This window comes from Colius striatus, chromosome 4 (assembly GCF_028858725.1).
Source record: "Colius striatus isolate bColStr4 chromosome 4, bColStr4.1.hap1, whole genome shotgun sequence".
Lineage (NCBI taxonomy): Eukaryota > Metazoa > Chordata > Aves > Coliiformes > Coliidae > Colius > Colius striatus.
Genome location: NC_084762.1, coordinates 16385721 through 16407368, shown reverse-complemented (window position 1 = coordinate 16407368; position 21648 = coordinate 16385721). Strand labels below are relative to the sequence as shown.

The window sequence follows — 21648 nt, the reverse complement described above, 5'->3', positions numbered from 1 at the left end:
AGGATGGGCAGGCAGACTCTTGGGGTTTTTCTTGGTTTAGACACCCACACAAGACATTAAAACGATTAAGGCTCTATTCATGCTGTAGCATTTATCAGTAACAACCTGTTAGTGAGATTAGCAAAGCATCCCTCCTTAGCTTGAAAGAAATATCACATCAGAATGTCCAGGAAATGAAGCTATCAGAAATCAGATACAGCCAAAACTATTTTGCATCGCAGTAACGCAGATGACATTTAATTTTGCAGGAGTAAAGTTGAAAGCACTACAGAACATATGAATAACCAGCTTTCTGCTAGAAATGATATAAGCAAGTGTCAAAACTGGGGTTATGATGAACTGTAAAATACCCATAAAAGCTAAATGACATAGATTTTAGGTTTTCTATTTCAAGTTGTTCAGCACTTTCATCCAGTTTAGTTCTGGGTGTTGCAAGAAATCTTTCAAATTGCAAGTGAATTAAAAGTTACACGGCTTAAAAGTAACTAAATTTTTGTTCAGCTAGAATAAGAAACAGAACTGATGGTTATTTCTTCCTAAGTATTAGGAGGGATGCTAGGTATATAAGACAGATGGGAAACTTACATTTCAGGGTCACTGGAGAGAGTAATGAGAGCAGGAACAACTCTCTGAGCTACCAGAGTTTCATGTACCCCCTTCACCAACAGCTGAATGGTCGGAGCAGGGGGAGTATCACAGGTGATGCACGGAAAGAGTGAGCACAGTATCACAGTATCATGGGAAGAAGAACGGCACAACCAAGAGAGAGAAAGAAAAAACACAAAAAGCAAACCAAAATTAGAAGCTAAGCAAATACTGCTACACTAGTGCTTCATACAGGCAAAGGCATGAAGAAAGCTGAAGTGGTCTGGCAATCAGCATAGCCTGACAAATTCAGTGTTACGATATTGTTGTCTTAATTTGCAGTCAGTTTAAAACTTGCACTCTCAAAAGTTTAGCAAGTAACTATGTATTATAATTAAAGTATGTATATTACATATTGTAATTATAAACACAATGATGTATAATTAAATACAAAAGTGATGCCAATTTGAGCCTTATTATACTTATAGTCCCATTTATTATAGTACCATTTATTTATAGCATTATCATTATTATTATAGCAGGCAGCTCTCATGTGCCAAATAGATGTCTTCACATCAAATGCATGGAGTTTTCTGGCACTGAATGATTCCTTTCAGAACTTTTACAATGCAAAAACCAGCACCTTCCCAGATGCCCCTAAGCTTTCCTAAAAGTCATTCAGGACTATTTTAGACTTAACCACCATCCAGGCAGTATTGTATGTGAAACTTGCCAAGTTTCTCTTGCTGGTCTATGAGTGCAGAAAACAGAGAATCCTTGAATTATCCATGAAATGCATTTCACTGAGTCTCTTTGCAAACTAAGATAGAAGATATATTTGTGGCAATACATCCCAAATGTTAAAAACTGAAATCACAGTGAAATTTATTACCCATAACTATTTGGAAACTGTTTTAACTTAGGTATTTCTGGGTGGTTTTTTTACATTACTTATGTAGCTATATATAAGCACACATTTACTGCACATGTAGCAGGATGCTCTTTAGGTGTTTTCTACATATGGAAAGCTACTAATTTAAAAAACAAAAAATTCCAAACTTTCTCCATATCCACCAAAACAGGGGTTTTGGTCTGCATTAATAAAAAAGAGAAAGCCTTGGTATTTCTATTCTATATATCACTTAAGGTAGTCTGCATATATTTACTGGGTTTAAAACATAAATCATCAATATTTTGTGTGAGATTATTTGAAATGCCTTTTGCTATATTCTAATTACTCAAATTACCTCAGGAACACAAACTAAATTCTGTGTTTTTCCCCCCAAGAAACAAGGGAAGGCGTTAAGATTCACAGGGTAAGGGGAAACTAGTAGCTGTCAGTATATCATGTGGTACTAAAAGCAGGCAGTATTTATATCCTCTAACTAGAGAAAGTTTTGTGTCCTGCTATTTGTCTGAGCATTCCTGCTTTACCAAGTCCGAATTCAAAACCACATAAGTACTGAAAGATTGGAAGGAAACTGACTTTCCAGAAGCTTTCTATACAAAGCAGTAATTTGTACAAAGCAATATTTATGTGTGCACTTGTATGAGTGCATGCACAGGTGCACACATGCACCAAACACACGATGGCCTTACAGATAACAACTGGAGAAGGAAGAATGGGAAGAGAATGGCTAAGCTGTGCAAGAAGGTATACGTTACTGCTGCAAAGCACCTCGAAGGGGAAAGCTACAACTTCTTATTATTCAAAAGTATTAGGAATGTGAGTTCAACTAGTACATTTTAACATTAATACATTTCACAGTAATTTACAGTAGTGAAAACTTAAAGTGCTGGTATGTTGAGCTTATGGGCTACTCTTCAAATAGCTGTTAAGGACAAAATTCACTGTTTGACTACAATCTTCCTCACATATAAAGATCTACTAATTTTCCCATTGATTAAAAATCAAGAATGCTTATTATTATTTTCAATTTTGAACAAATAGGGGCTTGAGTTTTCTTTACTAATCTGGAGAAAAACCTAGAGGTAATGTAGTTCTATGATGAAAAGTGCTTGACTAATGTGGACTGACCCTTCTAGTTATGCTAAAGCATGGTAAATAGCACTGTTCTGTCTTACAGGAAATAAAACATGCTTTACAATCCAAGTCACTCTGAAGATAAGTGTTCCTAGTCTTGAACCTAAACAGACCAACAAAGCTGATAACTATGTGCTTTATGTTCCAACCAGCAGCAATTAAATCTGTTTACATCAACATTCAAAGGGGAAACTACAGACTGAGAACATTAACACGGAAGCAACAGAAACAGTTGGATGTGGAAAGTCATGTAGCAACAGGAAAGGTTACAATGAGACTGATGACACAAATTTTTATTCTGTTTTGATTCTTCTAATTCCATGTGTGAATACTTCTAAATGCATAGTACACCTTAAAATGGTAGCACAAAGCTTCCTGCCCTGGAAGGAGAGAAGGATTGGAATGGATCCAATCACTTGTGTGTCCTTCTAGTCTTGAGCAGATTGTAGAAGTTTGGCAACACAGTCTGGCAGGCCCAAATTGCAGCAGTTTCTGTGCTGCTGTACAAACTACTGTGCTGTTCAGAATCTTTATAGTTCTCACACAGCTGTCCTGCAGGTGACACGATCTTGTGACATAGTGGCTGGGCTTTGCCAATGAGCAGCCTCTGAGAAGTCAGAAATTCCTTGAAAGAAGAAATTCTCCAAAAGTGAAACCAACTATTAACCACCTCTTTACACAGATGACTTCCCAAATTCACATATTGCCATGTATAAATACCTATGCTATGGCTATCAAAGAAGTGGCAATATGATACCATCTTCATGTGAGATAAGTGTCTGCAACAAAGTTGCCTATGCTTTAGTGAAAATAGAAGGATACTAAGAAACAAACAGGCAAATAGCATGCAAGACTGCCTAAAAATAAATAACATCCAGCTGAATTTGAAAAGAATCTGCAAACAAGACAAAAGCCTGTTGTAACTGAAGTCTCCTACATGTTTGCTTATTGAAAAACAGGGCATTATTACGAATATAAAATACATGCAATGTTCTTGTTAAAGAACCCCACCAAGTAACTAAAAAAATATATTAAAGGTGATCAAAAGTTGTTATCTCCTTTTGAAAAGGAAAATGAAAACAAATACCAAATAATACCCCCCAAAAAACCCTACAACCTCAGATCTTCTCCACTGAAGTCTCAGGATACGTCTTAAATTGGTTGTTTAGTGCTTCATCTCCAATGACTTCCAGATTTGTAATAAAGAACGCTAATGGTCATGTTAAGTGCTCTTTTTTCCAAGGCAGACTTGAGATTTGTTTTTCCAAATGGATACAAGTGGCAGGTTCAGCTAGAGATCCACTGCAAAGCTATCCAAATGAGTCAAACGTGGAACAAGTGCAAAAATCCCAAAGGCCTGTGACAATGTGATTAGAAATGTGTATAACATAAAAAAGGACTAATCCCTTTATTCAGCATGTGAAGTATGTCCCAGAGTTTAGAATGCCTTTTAAAATTAACATTTGATGAGACAAGGACACAATGTAGAAATAAAAGCAAATGTTAGTTAAATGCAACAGTCTATCTTGAACAAATTTATAGATGTTAAAGGAAAGGTGAAGCTGTTGCCTATGTGGCAAGTAAAGTAGTCACAAATCATTTTACTTGTTTTTGTTTGAATTATGATGCAAGTCCATTGTATGAGTATACACAAGTAGTACTGAAAATCGGTAATTTGTGTCGTAGGCTACTGATGACGTGGTCAATAGCAAAGCAAGTGTTAAAACTCCGAGGTGCTTGTTCATATTTACCTACAGACCTAAGCAAGCACATTGGACAATGTATTTAATTCTGGTTTGAATACAATATAGCAGTGAAATGCATTTTCATATTCAGAAAATGTTTTTCAGCATGCAATGATCAGAATGCAACAATCGAGTCAGCAGTAGATCAAAGAAAACATACACAGTTACTACAGATACAAGTGGCTAATGACAAATTGCTAATGAAAGATGTGCTGTTTGAACAGTGAACAGAGGAACAACAGTACAACAGCTTCCTGCTCCATCACACAGTACACAACCTAGTTAAGCTATTTGTAATTTTTTCATAATGTAGAAACATTATCTGAATAACAATAAACTCTAGTTTTAAAGAGACATAAAAATGTTTGGATAACACTTACCTCAAACATTCTAGCAGCTGTACACCGAACAAGAGCAGAAGTATGGACAACTCCATACCATAAGACAGTTAATAGCAGCTCATGATAAGCTGGGTTAGCACTAAAAGAAAACAGTTGGGTAATCAAAAACTAACCAACCAAAAACTCATCACAAACACACAATATGTTGTTGGTCTCAAAACATGGTCTCAAGAATCCATTTCAACAAATCTAAAACTCCAACAATTATCCTTTCTGAAGGATACATAACCTTTACCTCATTCTGAAGTACATGCAATGAGTTACTGTCTATAAAAAGTGACATTTTAAAGCTCATTTTGAAAAAAAAAATCTTTAAAGATGTAAGTTTCAATAAGTTATGACACTGAACTGAATTCAAATACATATCCTGAATGCATTGTAATAGTATGGAAAACACAAAATGAATTTCCATTTTATCCTCAAAAACTGATTTTTGTGGTTTTTTTTTTTTCATTGCCTTCTTGGTATTTCTTCTTTACACTTCAGATTTTTTTTCACCATTACATTTTTAATCTAGAGACTATAAATTTTAATTTTGTGAAACACTGAGGAAAAGCAAGTACACCCTTCATTTACCTGAAGCATCACAGTTTTAAAAATTACAACCAGATTAGCAGCTTTTAATAAAAACTTATAATGTATTTAGATCTAGCCAACTCCAAGGTATATTCTTTACCCCAATTCCACAAAAGAAGCTTTCAAGCTATCAAGAGGAGCATGGGATAGTGAAAGCATAGTCATTACATCTTCTAAGAATCCAACCAACAGCTTGCGGTCTTCCTCCTGAAAGAAGAGTGTGGGATGTTAAATGCAGTAGAAGTACTGCTGTGGTTGTGGTGACGTAAAGCTACAAAAGAGACTAACTATGAATAAGAACAAACTAGATTTAGCCTTTAATAGTCATCTTATGAACTTCAGAAATGTGGGTAAGAACAAGAACCTTTCTAAGATAACATAAGACTATATTTCATAACTAAGCACGTACTCATGCATAAAATTACACGAATAGTTTTATTACAGAAACTTTTTAAGAACACTACTTAGTTCTTCCATGGGTCCTGACACTTTGTGATTGTTCACAGTCCACTGAACATTCATGAGATAATGACTTTTTCCCAGTGCAAGTACATATGTGTCAGTCCGTAGCTGCTGGTTACTGGAGGATTAGGACTAGGTAGTAATATTTACAGAGTATTTATTTTACTACTAGGTAACACTAAAATTTTCTGACCTCAACTATGATCAAAATGCTGACTTATATGCTATCCGTTTCAGTAAATTATGTTTGCAAGGATCACAGTTACATGACACAAAACTCATTTATGGAATAACATCAATATTTCTGACAGTGTGCCTGTCAGTATCTGAGAGCAGTGCTGAAGATGCCAGAGGTCATTTGAAAATTTACTGAATTCAGGTTTCAACATAGATGACTAAACAACCTGACCAGAAAACTTTGCTTCAAAATGTATTCACAGCTGCTTGTTTATCTATGTATCTATCTATCTTCAAAACACAAGAGCACTGTAAGTTTTCAAAGAAAATAGCAAAGGGTTTTTGGTAGAATAACTCTAACATTACTATACATTTAACAAACAAAAACCCAAACCTACCTGAATATAACATGTAAGGACTCCTGTTGCATAGATGGGAACTGTAGCTTTTGTTAGCACTCCATTACCTGCTGTGGAATCTAGCAAAACAGTGAAAAATTTAGTATAGTATGGTTTCTAGTATACATATGTGTGCATGTATCTGTGTGTGTGTAAGATATATACACAAGACATTTTCCATGTATGTAAGGTAGACTTACATGTGTGTATTATAACTATAATATAGATTTACCTTTTTACATAGACATGAAGAATTTATATACATGTATATGCACACACACATACACAATCAAATAATCCTCAAGTGATATTTGGATTTGAGGTTTTATTTATACTTTACACACACACACAAAATCTACAACCTCAAAGTGTTCCATTCAGATTAAGATTAAATTTTCAACATTTCAGAAAGATGACAAATTTAACCCTAGTCTCAAAATGTAATTTGAACAAGAGATGGATAGTTCTTTTCCAGTTGCAGATAAGATCAATATTTATTCAGTTGAGTAAAAAGCTACTTACCTATGTTTTCCTCAGAGAGTCTTAAGATTTCCTGGAACTGTGGTTTTACCTATACAAAGGATGATGAATCCCAGGTAAGAAAACCTGTTACCAGTGTCAATTAACTTAGGAAAAAAATTAAGAATCAAAATTAAAAGACCAACCAAAAAAAGGGAATTTCAAAGGTACAGAACACAAAAGCCAGCTTTTACAAAAACTGAAATCAAAAGTTGAAGTCTTTTGGCAACATATTTAGTTGGGCTTTAGGGTTTATGCTTTGACCAAGCTATATAAAGAGAAAAAACTATTTTTTTGTTCTTTGTCTTTGCTGTCCATTAAGTGCTCTCTTCCAAAATACACCTGTGATAATCAGTATCAGAACAATTTTAGAGAAGCAAGGGTTCCAGAAGTGGCTTTCAAAGACCAGAGACTGATTTGAATCTCCTCTCTAGAGGCAGTACATAACACTAGTCCTAGTTTTTAATTTTATCTCTAGGTAATAATCTAGGTTTTATAATTTCTCTTCATTATATTTTTTAATTCTATTCAGAAGTTATTTTATTGAGAAAAAGGATATATTTCCTTGATAAAAATGTTTAGATATCACCAAAAGAAAATCCTTTGGGTGGGAAATGTATTATTTTTAAATTTCCAATCAGCTACAGGCTAATATACACCACAGACACTGAATAGTATGCTGTTCTCAAGGAAGAAAATTGTCATATCACTAGAATTCAGATATCTCTCCCCTTCTCTATGCCATTCAGAAAGCAAATATGAATTTAAAAAAAAATCCTTCCTCTTTGGGCAAGGTGAGAAGGCCACTCCAAAATGGCTAAAACCAGAAATCAAATGGATACAAACAGGTCTACAAATAGCAGGTCTGAATTTACTTAGAGAAAAGCATCACTGTGACATATAAATATAAACAGTCACATATAAACTCTAGGTATTCAAACACACTGCAAATACAGAGAATATATTTTACCAAGGTACTCTTTCTATAGAATATTTAAGGTGATATCTTACCTTAGTGTTTGTAAAAATTTTCCCAAATGTCCTACAAAGTCTCCAGAAAAATCTAGAAAACTCATGGACACAGGCAGTTGATGCTACATTGATCTTGCCAACTATTTCTATAAGTTGTGGCAGCCTAAAGAAAAAAACATAGGAAACAAAAAGATACTCAGAACTTAGATCCTTCGTCTCTCTCCAATTGTATTTGTACAGATTTACTGTTTATATTACTTAATTTAAACACAGAGTACTCACAAAATACAGGGTTCTAACAAAATTTTCCTGATCCTCGAGGAAAGTAAGCGTTTAAATGACAGAAAATTCTGACCTATATTTTTAAACAACTGTTACTGTAGAACAGTGTATTTCATGAGATACTCAGAATACAATCGTCTTAATGCAAAGATGAAAGACACAGGGTTTTTTGAGCAAGTAGTTACCTACATGTTCTGCTAGATAATGGCTATTTTCTGAATAAAACCAAAATCAATTCAGTATGAAAATTAAAATATTTTCTTCTTTAATAATTCTTAAAGAACAGTAGTACTTTAAATTATTTTGCTTTTGACATATATTAAAATTAGGAATAGTAAGATACAGATTAACTCACAGTTGATTGACTACCCATAGCAAAGTTTCCCAGCCTGTAGTACCCTCATGTTGTAGCTGATAGTCATACAGTTGCAACAACACTGCTAATTGTTCACGGCTTCCAATGATGATGGCCACATCCTGAAGAGGCGATACGGGTCGGGGAAATCTAGTGACTGTAATGGCAGGAAACAAGCAATCACCAACACAAGAAGATGGTATTACCTTGGAGGTGATGTCAGTAAAGACAGCTAGCAAAGTCTGAAACTCTTCTGTGTAAGGTTATCAAATTGCTTTTTAAAAATCAGTGAGTTAAATCCATCTCTGAAGAGGTTACATAACCCTCATTTAAAAAGAGGAAATGCAAGTACATGGAGATTATGGAATTATTCCCATTAGCATGGCTTCACCAAGGGCAAATCTTGCCTGACCAACCTAGTGACTTTCTACCATGGAGCAACTACATCAGTTGACAAGGAGAGAGCTATCTGTACTGCTGTAAGGCCTGAGTCATGGTCACCCACAACTTCCTTCCCTGGATTTCAAAGATGGAGTTTTCCATGGATAAGGAATTGGCTGGATGGTCACATTCAGAGGGCAGTGGTCAATGACTGAATGACCAGATGGAGATTTGTGATGAGTGGTGTCCCTCAGGGGTCCATATTGGGACCAGTACTGTTTAATATCTTAAACAAATGACATAGCCAGTGGGATCGAGTCGACCCTCAGTAAGTTTGCAGATGACACCAAATTGACTGGTGCAGTTGACATGCCTGAGGGATGGGAAGCCATCCAGAGTAACCTGGACGAGCTTGAGAAGTGGGCCTATGTGAAACTCAGGTTTAACAAGGTCAAGTGCAAAGGGCCTACACTTCAGTCAGGGCAACCTCTAGTATCAATACAGGCTAGGAGATGAAGGGATTGAGAGCTACCCTGTGAAAAAGGACTTGGGGGGCACTGGCTAATAGAAAAACTGAACATGAGCTGGCAATGTGCACTCAGGGTCCAGAAAGCCAACAAGATCCTGGTCTGCATCAAAAGAAGCGTGGCTTCTGGTATAGCGATTCTGCTCCTCTACTCTGCTCTCGTGAGACTCCACCTGTACTGCTCTATCCAGCTCCGGAGTCTTCAGTGCAGAAGGGGTTCAGATAAAATGAGGAAGAACTTTTTTTTTTTGTGATGAGGGTGGTGAAACATTTTAAACAGATCATCTAGATTGGTTGTAGATGCCTCATCCCTGGAAATATTCAAGGTCAAGTTGGACGGGGCTCTGAGGAACCTGATCTAGTTGATGTCCCTGCTCATTGCAGAAGGATTGAAGTAGATGATCTTTAAAGGTCCCTTCCAACCCAAACCATTTTTTTATTCTGTGATGCCAAAGAACACTGTATATTTACAGTAGAGTGACATGCATGCAAGGTTTCCTGACTTCTGTTGCTACACTTTCATCATCTAACTGCTCCAGCCTTTATATATGAAGTAGCTCTTGCCATTTCTCATTCCCTCACCTAACTCCTTAACCATTTCAATTATCAGAAAAGAATAACTTACACATAAAAAGCAGGACCTCAAAAGAAATTCTAGACCATTTCAATATCTGGGGATTAAAAGTCTGCTACACTACCATGGCTTTAATTACTCTCAAGGCACACCAAGTATATTAAAATTATGCAGGAATAATGTTAAGCAACAAAAACATCATCTTTCCTACTGCAAAATTCAAGGCAGCAAGCTTGCAGTTCCTACAATGCTACTGAATAACATGAGGGTTTTTTCCTCCACTTTTGCAGAGGAAAAAATTGCCAGGCTAGGTTAAAGTCTGAAATGTTTTAATTCCTTATTTAAGTACTAGCCAGTTAGGGGAAAAAATGCTCATCTGAAATGACTCAAGTCAGCTGAACAAGTTTTACCATAGCATGTTTAACATTTTCACATGAATATCATTCAGCAATGCACAGTAGCTACTTTCCAAATTCTCCTTTGAAGTTGTTAGCCTTTCTTTGCATGTTACCTTTTCTTTGCATCTTCACACACAGCACCCTTGTCAGCATGTGGCAGGTATTACCAAGAATATATTTAAAGTATCTGTAACAGGAGAAAACATTCTACAGGATAGGACTGCTATGTAAGCATGACTTCATTAGGAGGCCATTCAGTCTGCTACGACATTACATAGGTACGTAACAGATGGTGAAGTTCCTGCACTAGGCTACATTTTTCCCACTTGATAAAATCTTTTCTATAGAAGAATTGATGGAACTGAAGCCTTCTTGAGCTACTATTGGTTATTAGTAGAAAACAATTCTTCAGAAACCTTTAGCAAGTCCAATTGAGTAGTGCTTTGCTTTTCCAAAAGCTTCTTTTAACAAGCAGAGAGAAACAATGAGAGATTAAATAAAGACTTTTTCCTTTGATAATAAAACAGGTCTCTCAAGTGTAGATGCTGATAGAGAAGTATAGCTTAAGGATTTGCTAAGAGAGGTCAATATGAAAAGGCAAAGCAGGAGGCAAAATTATTTTTCACATCTTATGTTGTCTATCAGGACAACAAAGTATTTCATAGAATCATAGAATGGTAGGGCTTGGAAGGGACCTTTAGATATCATCTAGTCCAACCCCCCTGCAGAAGCATTTCATTGCAAGATTGTCATTAGATTACATAAAGCTTTATCACTGGGCACGAAGTAGCCATTTTACTTGTAACACTGCTAAGTAAATACACATAAAAACATCCAAGAGTTCTCCTTTGTTCTACGGGAAACCATTTAATAAGTATTTGTGATTTACCTATTTTTTTTCTGCATCAATAAGATGATATTTGTGATTAAATAACTGGCAAGGGTTCATGTCAGACTGATTTTTTTCATAGGAAAGAAGTAGGAGCAGTGGGAAGAAAGATGCTTTCTCAAAAAGGGAAAAACGGAACAAGACCAAAGTCAAGACAAGTCAAGACAAATCTTGTGCTGGAATCTGCCTCAAAAAAAGGAAATTCTGTCATGTCAGTGACATTAAAGGAAGAACATTCACAACATGATAGAGGTTCTCTCAATTTTTCTCTGTATTTGCTATAAATGAAAACACAACATACGGAACAGAGGAATTAGAAATAAGGCTTGGGGATGTGAAGTTAAGTAAGTATTAGACAGACAGTGAAGATCTGAAGTTTACACATCGATTCTGCAATTTATGCTCATGTGGAAACTTTAAATACACACAAATCCCAAGTAAATGTGGACTATTGGACTAATTCCTGAATTTCTTCCTTTGCAGTTAGTGATTTGAAATTTGTCACTGAATTACACTTAAGTATATAAAAACCCCACATACGAGAAATTAATCATTTACCTTCTATTTGTGGTATTTCTCCCTGAAGTTTAGCCTTGCTTGTGAAAGGTGCATTCTGTAGCACCAGTGCAAACAGTGAAGGAATCAATGACTGCAGAGCAGATAGATACATGTGGAGCTTATGTTCATCCAAGCCATGTTCTCCTTCCTGAAACAAATAGGACATTAAAGTTTTTTGTTTACTTCATCTGTTGCTTTGGTGTGCATTTTTTGGCAAGATATCAGCAGATCTGTGATGAGCATTGACACAGACACATTAATTATACAGTAATTTATCCTAACCACAAAGTTACTTTGTGTCACCATCCACATCCCTTTGCCACTCTTAAGTCACTTTTACTCAAAGGATTCAGGAAATACAGTCTTTGGCATTTAGTAGTTCATTTCAATGAACGTACTGGTTTTCTGAAAGAATGTTTTTCACCACATTTTGCCAATGTCAATCCTTATTCTCAGAAACCAATGTATCTAAAAACTGACTAAACAAGCATCTCAGTTCAATGTGTTAGATCTTTACAAGATACCCTGTCTTCCAGAGCTTTCCAGATACCTACCAAATCAAGTGTACAGACCAATTGGCTCATAATTGCAGATGCCCTAACTAAATGATTCAATTCTACTTTTATTTAATAAATATTTCACTTCGTGAAAAACTACACTATCTGACACTTAAAAACTATCTAAATTCAAGTCAAATGTGATTAGAGTAACACATTATCTGGTCACAGACCCAAGCAAGTGTTTTCTGAACTATGCTTTGGTTATTGGGCTATAAAGCAAAACATTGTTAAAAAAAGAATATGTTTACTTTGGGGGAGGTTCGGAGTTAAGAGTTTTTTTCCTTCTTCCACAGAACAAGTAAAAGGCATGGAGTTACAACAAGAATCTATATAACTTATTTCCTCTCAGAGAACGCAAAGTAGCAATCATCTATACTTTTCTCTTCTTTTAAAAAGCCTGCATATGTAATGAAGATACAAAGAGAATGTAGAAACCAGTGAAAACGTACCCTGAGCAATTTTTCAATTTTATTAAGCAGTGTAGGTATAAGATGGAACTGCAAATTTCCCAATTCTGTTGTCCAGGCAGCGTAAGCAGGTAAAAATACCTGATGTGTTGCACTAACTACACGTTCTGAAGGGTCTCCTAAAGCTGAAAGCAGCAGTTCGAAGCCCTGGCAAGAAACAGTAAAGAATGTAATTAATATTCCTGCAATTTATGCCAAAGTTTCCCCACACGAAACATGCAGCCTACAAAGAAATTATGATCTACTTTTAAAACTTTACAGTAATAATGAAAAAAGGCAGTACATGGGGGCCTTTTAACAGATATTCCAACATCATCAACGGTAGGTGGTTCCACAGTCCTGCTAATATTTCTCTGTAGTCAAGTTATAAGAATCAAAACAAACACGTTTTACCACTCTGCCTTCAAAAACTCAAAATACAGAATTGAAAGTTCCTCATTTTCACTTATCTGAAACGCCCATAGGTAGTATTAAATTGAACTACAAGGAGGTTTTGTTGTAGTAGATAAATCACCACTGGGAAGTGATAGTATAAAATTGGCTAAGAGCATCAGGGTGGGCAAAGGGTTGTGTTCTTGAAGGCAAGTTGTGAATTACAAGAGAAACTTCTATATAAGGGTTATATCCAAGGTTCTAAGGATGTTTGTAAGCACATGTTTTCTTTTTGGTCTTGGTGATACACTAAAATCAATGTTCACATAAACCATAATGAATTTTTAAAGGATCTAGAAAGATTTCGTAAGAACACATAAAATTATCTATTCTCCTATTCGTGAAACAATTTTATACATATAGAGCCCAAATCAAATTATACCTGTTGATATTTGTCTGGATCATCAATATATCCCATAATGATGCCAAGGCTTTTGATCACAGCTTCTCGTACCAGATCTGCCTTATCTTCCATTAGCATTTGCTGCAGCATGGAGAGTACTAACGAACTACGAATTTCCTTCTGTTCATAAACAAGAAATATACTTGTTAAATCCAGTCAAACATGAAATGTGAGTTTATGTCCATTTTTGTAATTTGCACTTCTATTAGTGTTCACAAATCAAATCTCTTCCTCCAAGCATGGATCCCTTAATGAGTATTACACATTTTGTTTTCACAACAGAAGATGAATGAACATAAAATGCCAGTACCCTCAGTAGAGAACCTTCTGTCCTACCAGACACAGACCTCGGGTCCTATAATTTGTATGCAGCCAAAAATAGCTAACAGCAAATAACTACTGTAGACCTAGACATAAAACAGAATCTTGAATCACTGCATTGCTGAACTGGAGAAGGGGAGGTTTCAGTTTGAGTTGTTTTCCTCTGTCTCTGAAGCTTCAAATTCTAGTTCACCACTGACAATTTTGCTGCTGCTTCTGACTGGCAGCACTCTTCATGTCACATTCCACAGTGTCTGAAGGACTATTATTGGGTGGCAATTATTTTTTCCTTAATTGGTCCTATATTTACTTCATCTTCACTGAAACAAAGATGATTTTTTCAGAACACACTGGTTTTAAATATATATATATATATATATATATATATATATATATATATATATATATATGTATGTATATAAACAGTAGATTAAACTGTATTCCTTTGTAATAAGCTCTCTCCTCAATGTGATTCACTGAATCTCACATGTGATATAAAGTAGAAAACCTTGTGACTGTCTTTGCATAATATACACACCTGGGAATATTTAAAATTATAAAGGAGGTTTACATTATGCAACAGCTATTTCATTTTGCTTTCACTAGCTAAGTATTTAAAGTCAGTATGAGTACTTACTGGAAGGTAAGGTGCTAGTGCTCCGCAGGATTCTGCTACCAGCAGCCGCCTCTCTGGGTATTTGTGGTTGATCTGGTAAAGAGAAACAGAAAGGCTATTTGCTTTGCAATAACCAGTACATAAAATGTGGTTAGAATGAAATGCAGAGGGATACATCTGCACTTCTTAGATTAAACATTGACTGTGCAGATAGAAATTGCATATAGGTATTAAGCAGCCTCAAATTCTTGCATTGAGGAATAAAGGCAAGGCAGATACAGTCTCTCTACTTGTCCTAGAAAAGCAGAGCTTACAGAGAAGAACTGGATAAGTATGTGTGTAAATACAGTAAACAGAGGGGTGAAAAGCTGCATATGGGCTGCTGTACTCTAAAGAATACAAATAACTTCTGAGCTGACATCTCATTAAATATTTTGTCTTGTGTAGCTGGTCAGAACCACTGTTCCTCTAAGAACTACACAAGTGCCCTCTAGTGCTCTGAGCCAACCAGTTTACAACAGTAGTCCAGGTCTTGCTGAGCAAATGAGGTCAAAGACGCTAAGCCAAACAGTATGTACTTACAAACAGTACTGGCATAGTATTCTGCTCTCAAGTCAGGCATAAATATGTCATGTCTCTAAAATGTGACTGAAAGCAGCTCCTATTCACAAGAACCTCTTAATCCTGAACTATCTCCCCTTTCAACTCAAAAGCTGTTTGAAAATTCTGCCTGACAAATTTAACACTGACACTCAGAAACCAAGTTTGCATCCTGGTGGATTCAGCTTTAATGGCTAATGTAATGGTTGTACAATGAAACATGTGTAAGTTTCAGTATCTCCTGTGAATTAAAAAAAATAGTGTAAAATGGTGAGAGGGAAACGTGAATAGTTTCTGTCAGATTAAATAGAACATGTGTGTGGTGTTACTATCTCTCTCCTGCTATGCAAGTGTACAGCCTTGGTAAGACAACCATCTTAGCACATGAAAGGTACTCACTGCCTTCTTGGTCTTCACTGGGAAGACTTGCCTTCAAGAGGTCCCTAAAACCTATGTGAAAGTCTGGAGCAAGGAAGACTTAGCTTTGTTAGAGAATTATCAAGTTAAGAAACTTTTAAACAAACTGGACATACACTAGTCTGTGGGCCCTGCTGGGGATGGGATGCTGCACTCCTGAGTGCTTAGGGAGTTGGCTGCTGTCATTGCAACTCATTCTTGACAATCAACAAAATGTTGTGGCAAGGAGGAGGTTTCCAAGGACCAAAAGAAAGCAAATGTCACTTTTATCTTCATGAAGGGCAAGGCAGAGAATCCAGTGAAATAGGTCAGTCTGCCTCACATCAGTTCCTGGGAGGGTGTTGAAGCAATTAATCAAGAAAAGTATTTCCAAACACGAAGGACAAGAAGGTGGTTAGGAACAGTCAGAATGTATTTCTATAGGAAAAATCATTCATGACCAACCTAACAGATGTCTGAGGTGACTGGCTCAGAGAACAAGGGGGGAGCAATGAATATTTAATATCTTGATTTCAGCAGGACTTTAGATACTGTTTCCCCTAACATCATCATTCACAAACTGATGAGGTCTAGGATAAGTAAGGACAGTGAGGTGGACTGAACTAATTACAGGCTCAAAGAGTTGCAGCTGAGGACCGGTTTCCAGCAATGCACCCCAAGGGCTGATTACAGGGCCAAAAAGAAGATATATTTTATCCTCATTAATGACCTGAATGACAAGACAGAATGCACCTCAATGGGTATGCAGACAACAAAACTGGAAGGAGTGGTTGACACACCCAGATGTTTACTGCCATTCAGAAGCATCTCAACAAGCTGGAGAAACAGGCAGACAGGACTCTTATGAAATTTAAGAAAGGGAAGCGCAAAGGCCTGAACCTCATCAGAAGTGATTCCCATCCACTAGAACAGATCAAGGCAAACAGGTTAGAAAGCAGCCTAGTAGAAAAGGACCTGGGAGGCCTTACAGGTATCAGCTAGAGTCAGCAATGAACTCCTTGCAGCAAGGGAGACCAATGGTATCCTGGGCAGCACTAGGATAAGCATCACTAGGATGGTAAGGAAAGTGATTAATTCTCTTTACTCAGCTCTAGTGAACTCACATCTAGAGTGCTGTGTACAGTTCTGAGTTTCCCAGCTACAGAGATGAAGACATATTGAAGTCCAGTGGACAGACATGAAAATGATTAAGAGACAGGTGTATCTGATATATGGGGAGAGGCTGACAAAGCTGGGACTGTTTGGTCTTGAGAAGAAAGAGCTCAGGAGGGATCTTACCCATATGTATAAATATCTGTACCTATCGGCAGAGAGGTAAAGAACACAGGCGTACCCAATGAAAGGAGAAGGAGGAATGAAATAAAGGGAATTGTTTTACTAGGAAGTTGGTCAAACCTTGGAATATGTTGCCCACACGTTACAGAGCCTCCACCACTGGACATAATCAAAACCAGATTGGACTTGGTCTTGAGCAATCTGCTCTAGTTGACTCTGTTTTAAGCAGGGGGCTTCCACTACAAGATGTTCAAAGACTCTTTACAATCTCAGCCACTCTGTGATTCTCTGAATTCTACTGGCTTAGAAGCTACAGATGAAGACATAGTAATAACTTTGGCTAACTTCTTACTTCAGCTTTAATTCCATAGCCTACTGAACTGACTGCTGATGTAGTATTAACGTCTTCAAATTTCCCACTGTACGGAACTGAAATAACCAAGAACTTCCCCAAGAATGAAGTGTGGCAAAGATGATTTAAAAGACTCAAATGAACAAATAATGAGTCACAGGACTAAAATGAAGTCTCAAGCAAGAAAGAACGTCCTTTGAATGTCTATCGTTATTTTACATTCATTCCTCAGTAGGGCACTTGCAATATTTTTTTGAAATATGGAGATTTGATAGAATTAAACATTATGATGGAATCATTATGAGCATATAACAGGCTGCTTTAATATCTATAGTATCTTTGACTTGTGTCATCTTTCCAAATGTCAGTTCTCTATGATAACAGAGATACAAATTGACTTCAGAAGTTCTGCCTACCTGAGGGAAACAGCGAAGTCCAGTTTCAACTGGTTTAGGGGGACTAGCAATGCAATATAAATATCACCCTGATATTGCAAAGACATACTAACACATTGGAAGAAAAAGTACTCAAATTTCTGCAAGGTTTGTGCTCAGAGAAGAGTATTAGTCCTTGGAGACTTAACTGTTAAGTGTTTATTACCTTTTATTTCCCTTCGTCTTTAATAAGTCGCAGTACAATTTTGGAAGCCAACTACCTGGCCACTAGTTGAGGGAACTTCTAGCATTCACAAAGCTTTGATCTAATCTCAGATGAGCTAGCTACTAAATTCTACCTGCTCATTGCAGGTAGATCACAAAGACTAGGCTGATAACTCTGAGCTCCAGAATGTGTGGATGAAAATGCTGAATCTTTTGAGGGCTCAAACCAACTTCATGAATTCTTTAATGATTAAAGCATCTTCTGAGAAAAGGTAGAAAATTATGTGCATTTTTTGTGCTCCTTCTAGAAACTCAGCCTTGTGATAATAAGATCCAGCTGCCATTCTGGTAGTGAAAATAATGACCTGGTTTCAGTACTGCAAACAAAGTCTGGCAAACTGCATTAAAGAATTACACGATGACATATCAGCCTGATATGCTGTACTGTTACAGCTGGATTTGTTTCTCATTGCATCAGCAATTAGCAAGAAAGTGGTGTGATGGGGAGGTGCACTTACTGAGGTGAGACTGGTGTTTTTTTTAAACACACATTTAATTTCATGAAGACTAAGAAAAAAAAAAAGTGGTTTATTTTGTGTTCAATTGCTATTGCTATGAGTTCTTCATTTAATCAACTGACATAGTCATACACATAAGCACAAATGCTGCATATAATATGTCCTTCTACTGTCAGAAAGTATTAAGACTATTAAAGCCTGGACTTTATTGTGAAGCAGAGATGGTTAAATTATTCAAGAAACAGTAGACAATTACCAGACTAGAAAGACAGTGCCATCAAAGCAACCATTACCACTATGTCATGGCTTAGTTTTTCACTGTCTTTTAGACAATTGCAAACTCTCTTTTCTTCATTATGGCAGGAAAATACCACACATTTTCACCTGAACTCGTGTCTCAGATGAAACAGAGCATTTCAGTTTGCTAGTCCTGTTATTTCTGTTAATTTATAATGTCTGTGGAAAAAATCATTGTGATTCTACAAGTCACATCTAAACTTCAGGTTGATATTACAGGTGTAAAAATCATGCTCATTTACAGGAGACTTATTTCTGACTACTTGGATTGTTAATTTTCTGTTTAATAGCTGAACTGTGGACACAGTAGAATTAATACAATATAAATATAATGTATAATTAACGCATATTATATATTATTATATTTTATACATTTTATATTATTTAATACATATATATAGTGCACATTACAGATATACATCATTACATCATATAATATATTAAAAACTAATATTTAAATATTATATTACATAAATATTTAAATGCATAAATCTATAACACCACATAGTGTATTGACATCCTAGTTAAATATTCATATATTGAGATCTACATCTATATGTAGTATAGATATAGGAAATATGATATTAGATAAAATACATATTATATATGTAATATATAATTAGATGTAGTCTGATATAAAATATATTATATATTCTTATAATATGTACTGTATAAATATTATGTAATATCTTCTGTGATATATAATAAAACAATATGAAGTCTTATACAATATAGTAGAAATACATGTTTATACAATAAAAATCTTTGAATGGAAATGAATTTTCAACAGTCTGAAAATTACAGCACAAATTATAAAGGCACCTATCTGGCAATAGGTTAGGCAACAGTGATGATGCACTTTTGCTTATCTACATTTCAATACAACAAATATATGCAGGTAACTAGAATCTACAGATAACCTGTCAAGTTTTCTGCTTTTGAGGTTTTTTAAAATATGATATAGAAGTATATATGAGGACAAAGAACATCTAAATATCTTTATGAAAAACACTGACATTCATTGAAAAACAAAACCAAAACAACTTCCCCTCAAACAAATAAAACTTAGTATTTATGGTTTTTAACTAATTTTCCAGTGTGAAGCACTAAGTAAACACTTACCTGCTCCCAACATTGTGGTAAAAGCTCAGCTTCTACACGTGTTGGTCCAACGTGTCGGGCAAATGCCACACACCCAGTCAGTATCATCTGTCTGAAAACAGAAAACAAAGTTTTAATCTGTTTATAAAAGTCTGTAATATACAGAAAATATTATTTATGTCAGGAAAGGTAGATGCTGTCAGGCAACACATAATTGTCTACAGCCAAAATTTCACACCATACGCACTGACTTAAAGACTAGATCTTAAACTGAAAACCACTGTCCCTGCTCATTGGCAGGGGAGGGAGTTGGACTAGGTGACCTTTAAAGGTCAGTTCCAAGCCCAACTATTCTGTAATTCTGTCTTGGTTTTTATTTATTATGTCTTTTCCAGAAACTTGGGGAACTGAAACGCCATGAAGCAGAGTCTGAGAATCTCTGATTTTGGAATTTCCAATTTCCTAAGACTGGAAAACTTTAAAGCTCTCATTTAGTTCTTATTACTGAACTCTACAGCTCATCATGTAGCACAAGGACCAAAATTGCTTAGTACTATCACACTATTAATATTTTAAGCAAGTAAACATATTGTTTTTATTCAGAAGCCTTTGTGAGACAATGAACCTACTTCAAAACAAGTAAATTAATTTTTATGACATGGTTTTGCAACATTCTAACATGCAAGTTACTGGACTTTGCTCTTGTCAGAAATCTTCTGAAGTCCATTATAAAAGGGAAGCAATTAATCAAGCACTACTATCTGCAATCACCCAAGTAATTTTGTATTTATATTCTTGCTTTTTTAATCTTTGCTCACAGTTAGCATCAAATCACTGTTGTTCCACAGACACAGATATAAATAAAATTTCACAGAAATTGTTCTTAACTATCGTTTGTGATAGTTTAACTTTTATTTAATGAGTGCTTACATTCCTAAGATTTTTTGCTTCTAACTATTTCTCCTGTTAATAGGACTATAATGATATCAACTTTGCATGCAATTCTCCAGTTCTACTTCCTTCCACTCCCTACATCAACACTTAAATAACCAGTTTCATGTGATAACACATGGACATGAGACACTCATTTTATTACCTTCATAGAAAGATTAAAACACCACTGCAAATTTGTCCATTACTGCTTTGTGGAAAGTAAGCTAAAATTTATTTGTTGCTCTTTCTACTGTCACGTCTACACTCCTAAGTATTTACTGCAGCAAACAGTGTGTCCTTAAGGTTGAAAGGCAGAAATACTGCTGATTATTTCTTAACTGATTGCAGAATATACTCCATCAAAAAGAGATTAATTCACTTTCAAAATATTTTCTAGGAGAAACAGTCTATGAAAAAGATGTTTTTTACCCCCAGCATTTTTAGGCCAACAATCAGAGTAACTCTCTGTTTGTGTTGTGTTTTCTTCTCCCCTCTCTAACATGTATGAAGAACCAGACCTTTGATCATGGTAAAAACGCTGGGGGAAACAAAAATCCAGTGACTAGGTAAGACTCAAGAAATCAACAGCTGAAATGCGATAGCAATATGGAGACAAAAGCCTGTGGTAATTCAGAGTTCTTCAACAAACAAAACAGTTATTTGAATGACCAACTTCAGTTCTACACATGTCACCTAATCACAGAACTGGGCAACACAATTTACTTTTACAAGATACTTAAAAATCAAAGAGCAGAATACAGCTAACTTACAAACACACAGGTCTAGATCAACAAGATACACTGAGAGAGGTTTAAAAAAAGCTGTTTTGATTTCTATACCAGCCATTGCTAAGAATTACGATCCTAAAGCTCATTTGAACAAAGTGTTTCAGTTCATCTTTGAACAAAAAAGGAA

At 35.9% G+C, this 21648-nt stretch overlaps 1 protein-coding gene across 9 annotated transcripts in view; it reads right to left on the bottom strand.

Moving 5' to 3' along the window:
• The window catches only part of RELCH (RAB11 binding and LisH domain, coiled-coil and HEAT repeat containing), an 81680-nt gene that overhangs the window by 16334 nt on the left and 43698 nt on the right, over positions 1-21648 (bottom strand). For 5 of the 9 annotated variants that reach the window (XM_061994612.1, XM_061994614.1, XM_061994617.1 and 2 more), the window contains 12 exons: positions 19822-19912; positions 14663-14734; positions 13684-13824; positions 12852-13016; positions 11843-11990; positions 8517-8673; positions 7919-8042; positions 6911-6959; positions 6389-6468; positions 5452-5558; positions 4755-4854; positions 586-668 (listed from right to left, as the gene is read on the bottom strand). In XM_061994612.1, coding sequence (XP_061850596.1) covers positions 586-668; positions 4755-4854; positions 5452-5558; positions 6389-6468; positions 6911-6959; positions 7919-8042; positions 8517-8673; positions 11843-11990; positions 12852-13016; positions 13684-13824; positions 14663-14734; positions 19822-19912 — 1317 coding nt within the window. Of the gene's footprint in view, positions 1-585; positions 669-1051; positions 3987-4754; positions 4855-5451; positions 5559-6388; positions 6469-6910; positions 6960-7918; positions 8043-8516; positions 8674-11842; positions 11991-12851; positions 13017-13683; positions 13825-14662; positions 14735-19821; positions 19913-21648 lie in introns of those variants that run through there. The other 4 variants (XM_061994613.1, XM_061994615.1, XM_061994616.1 and 1 more) reach the window with 2 other exon arrangements.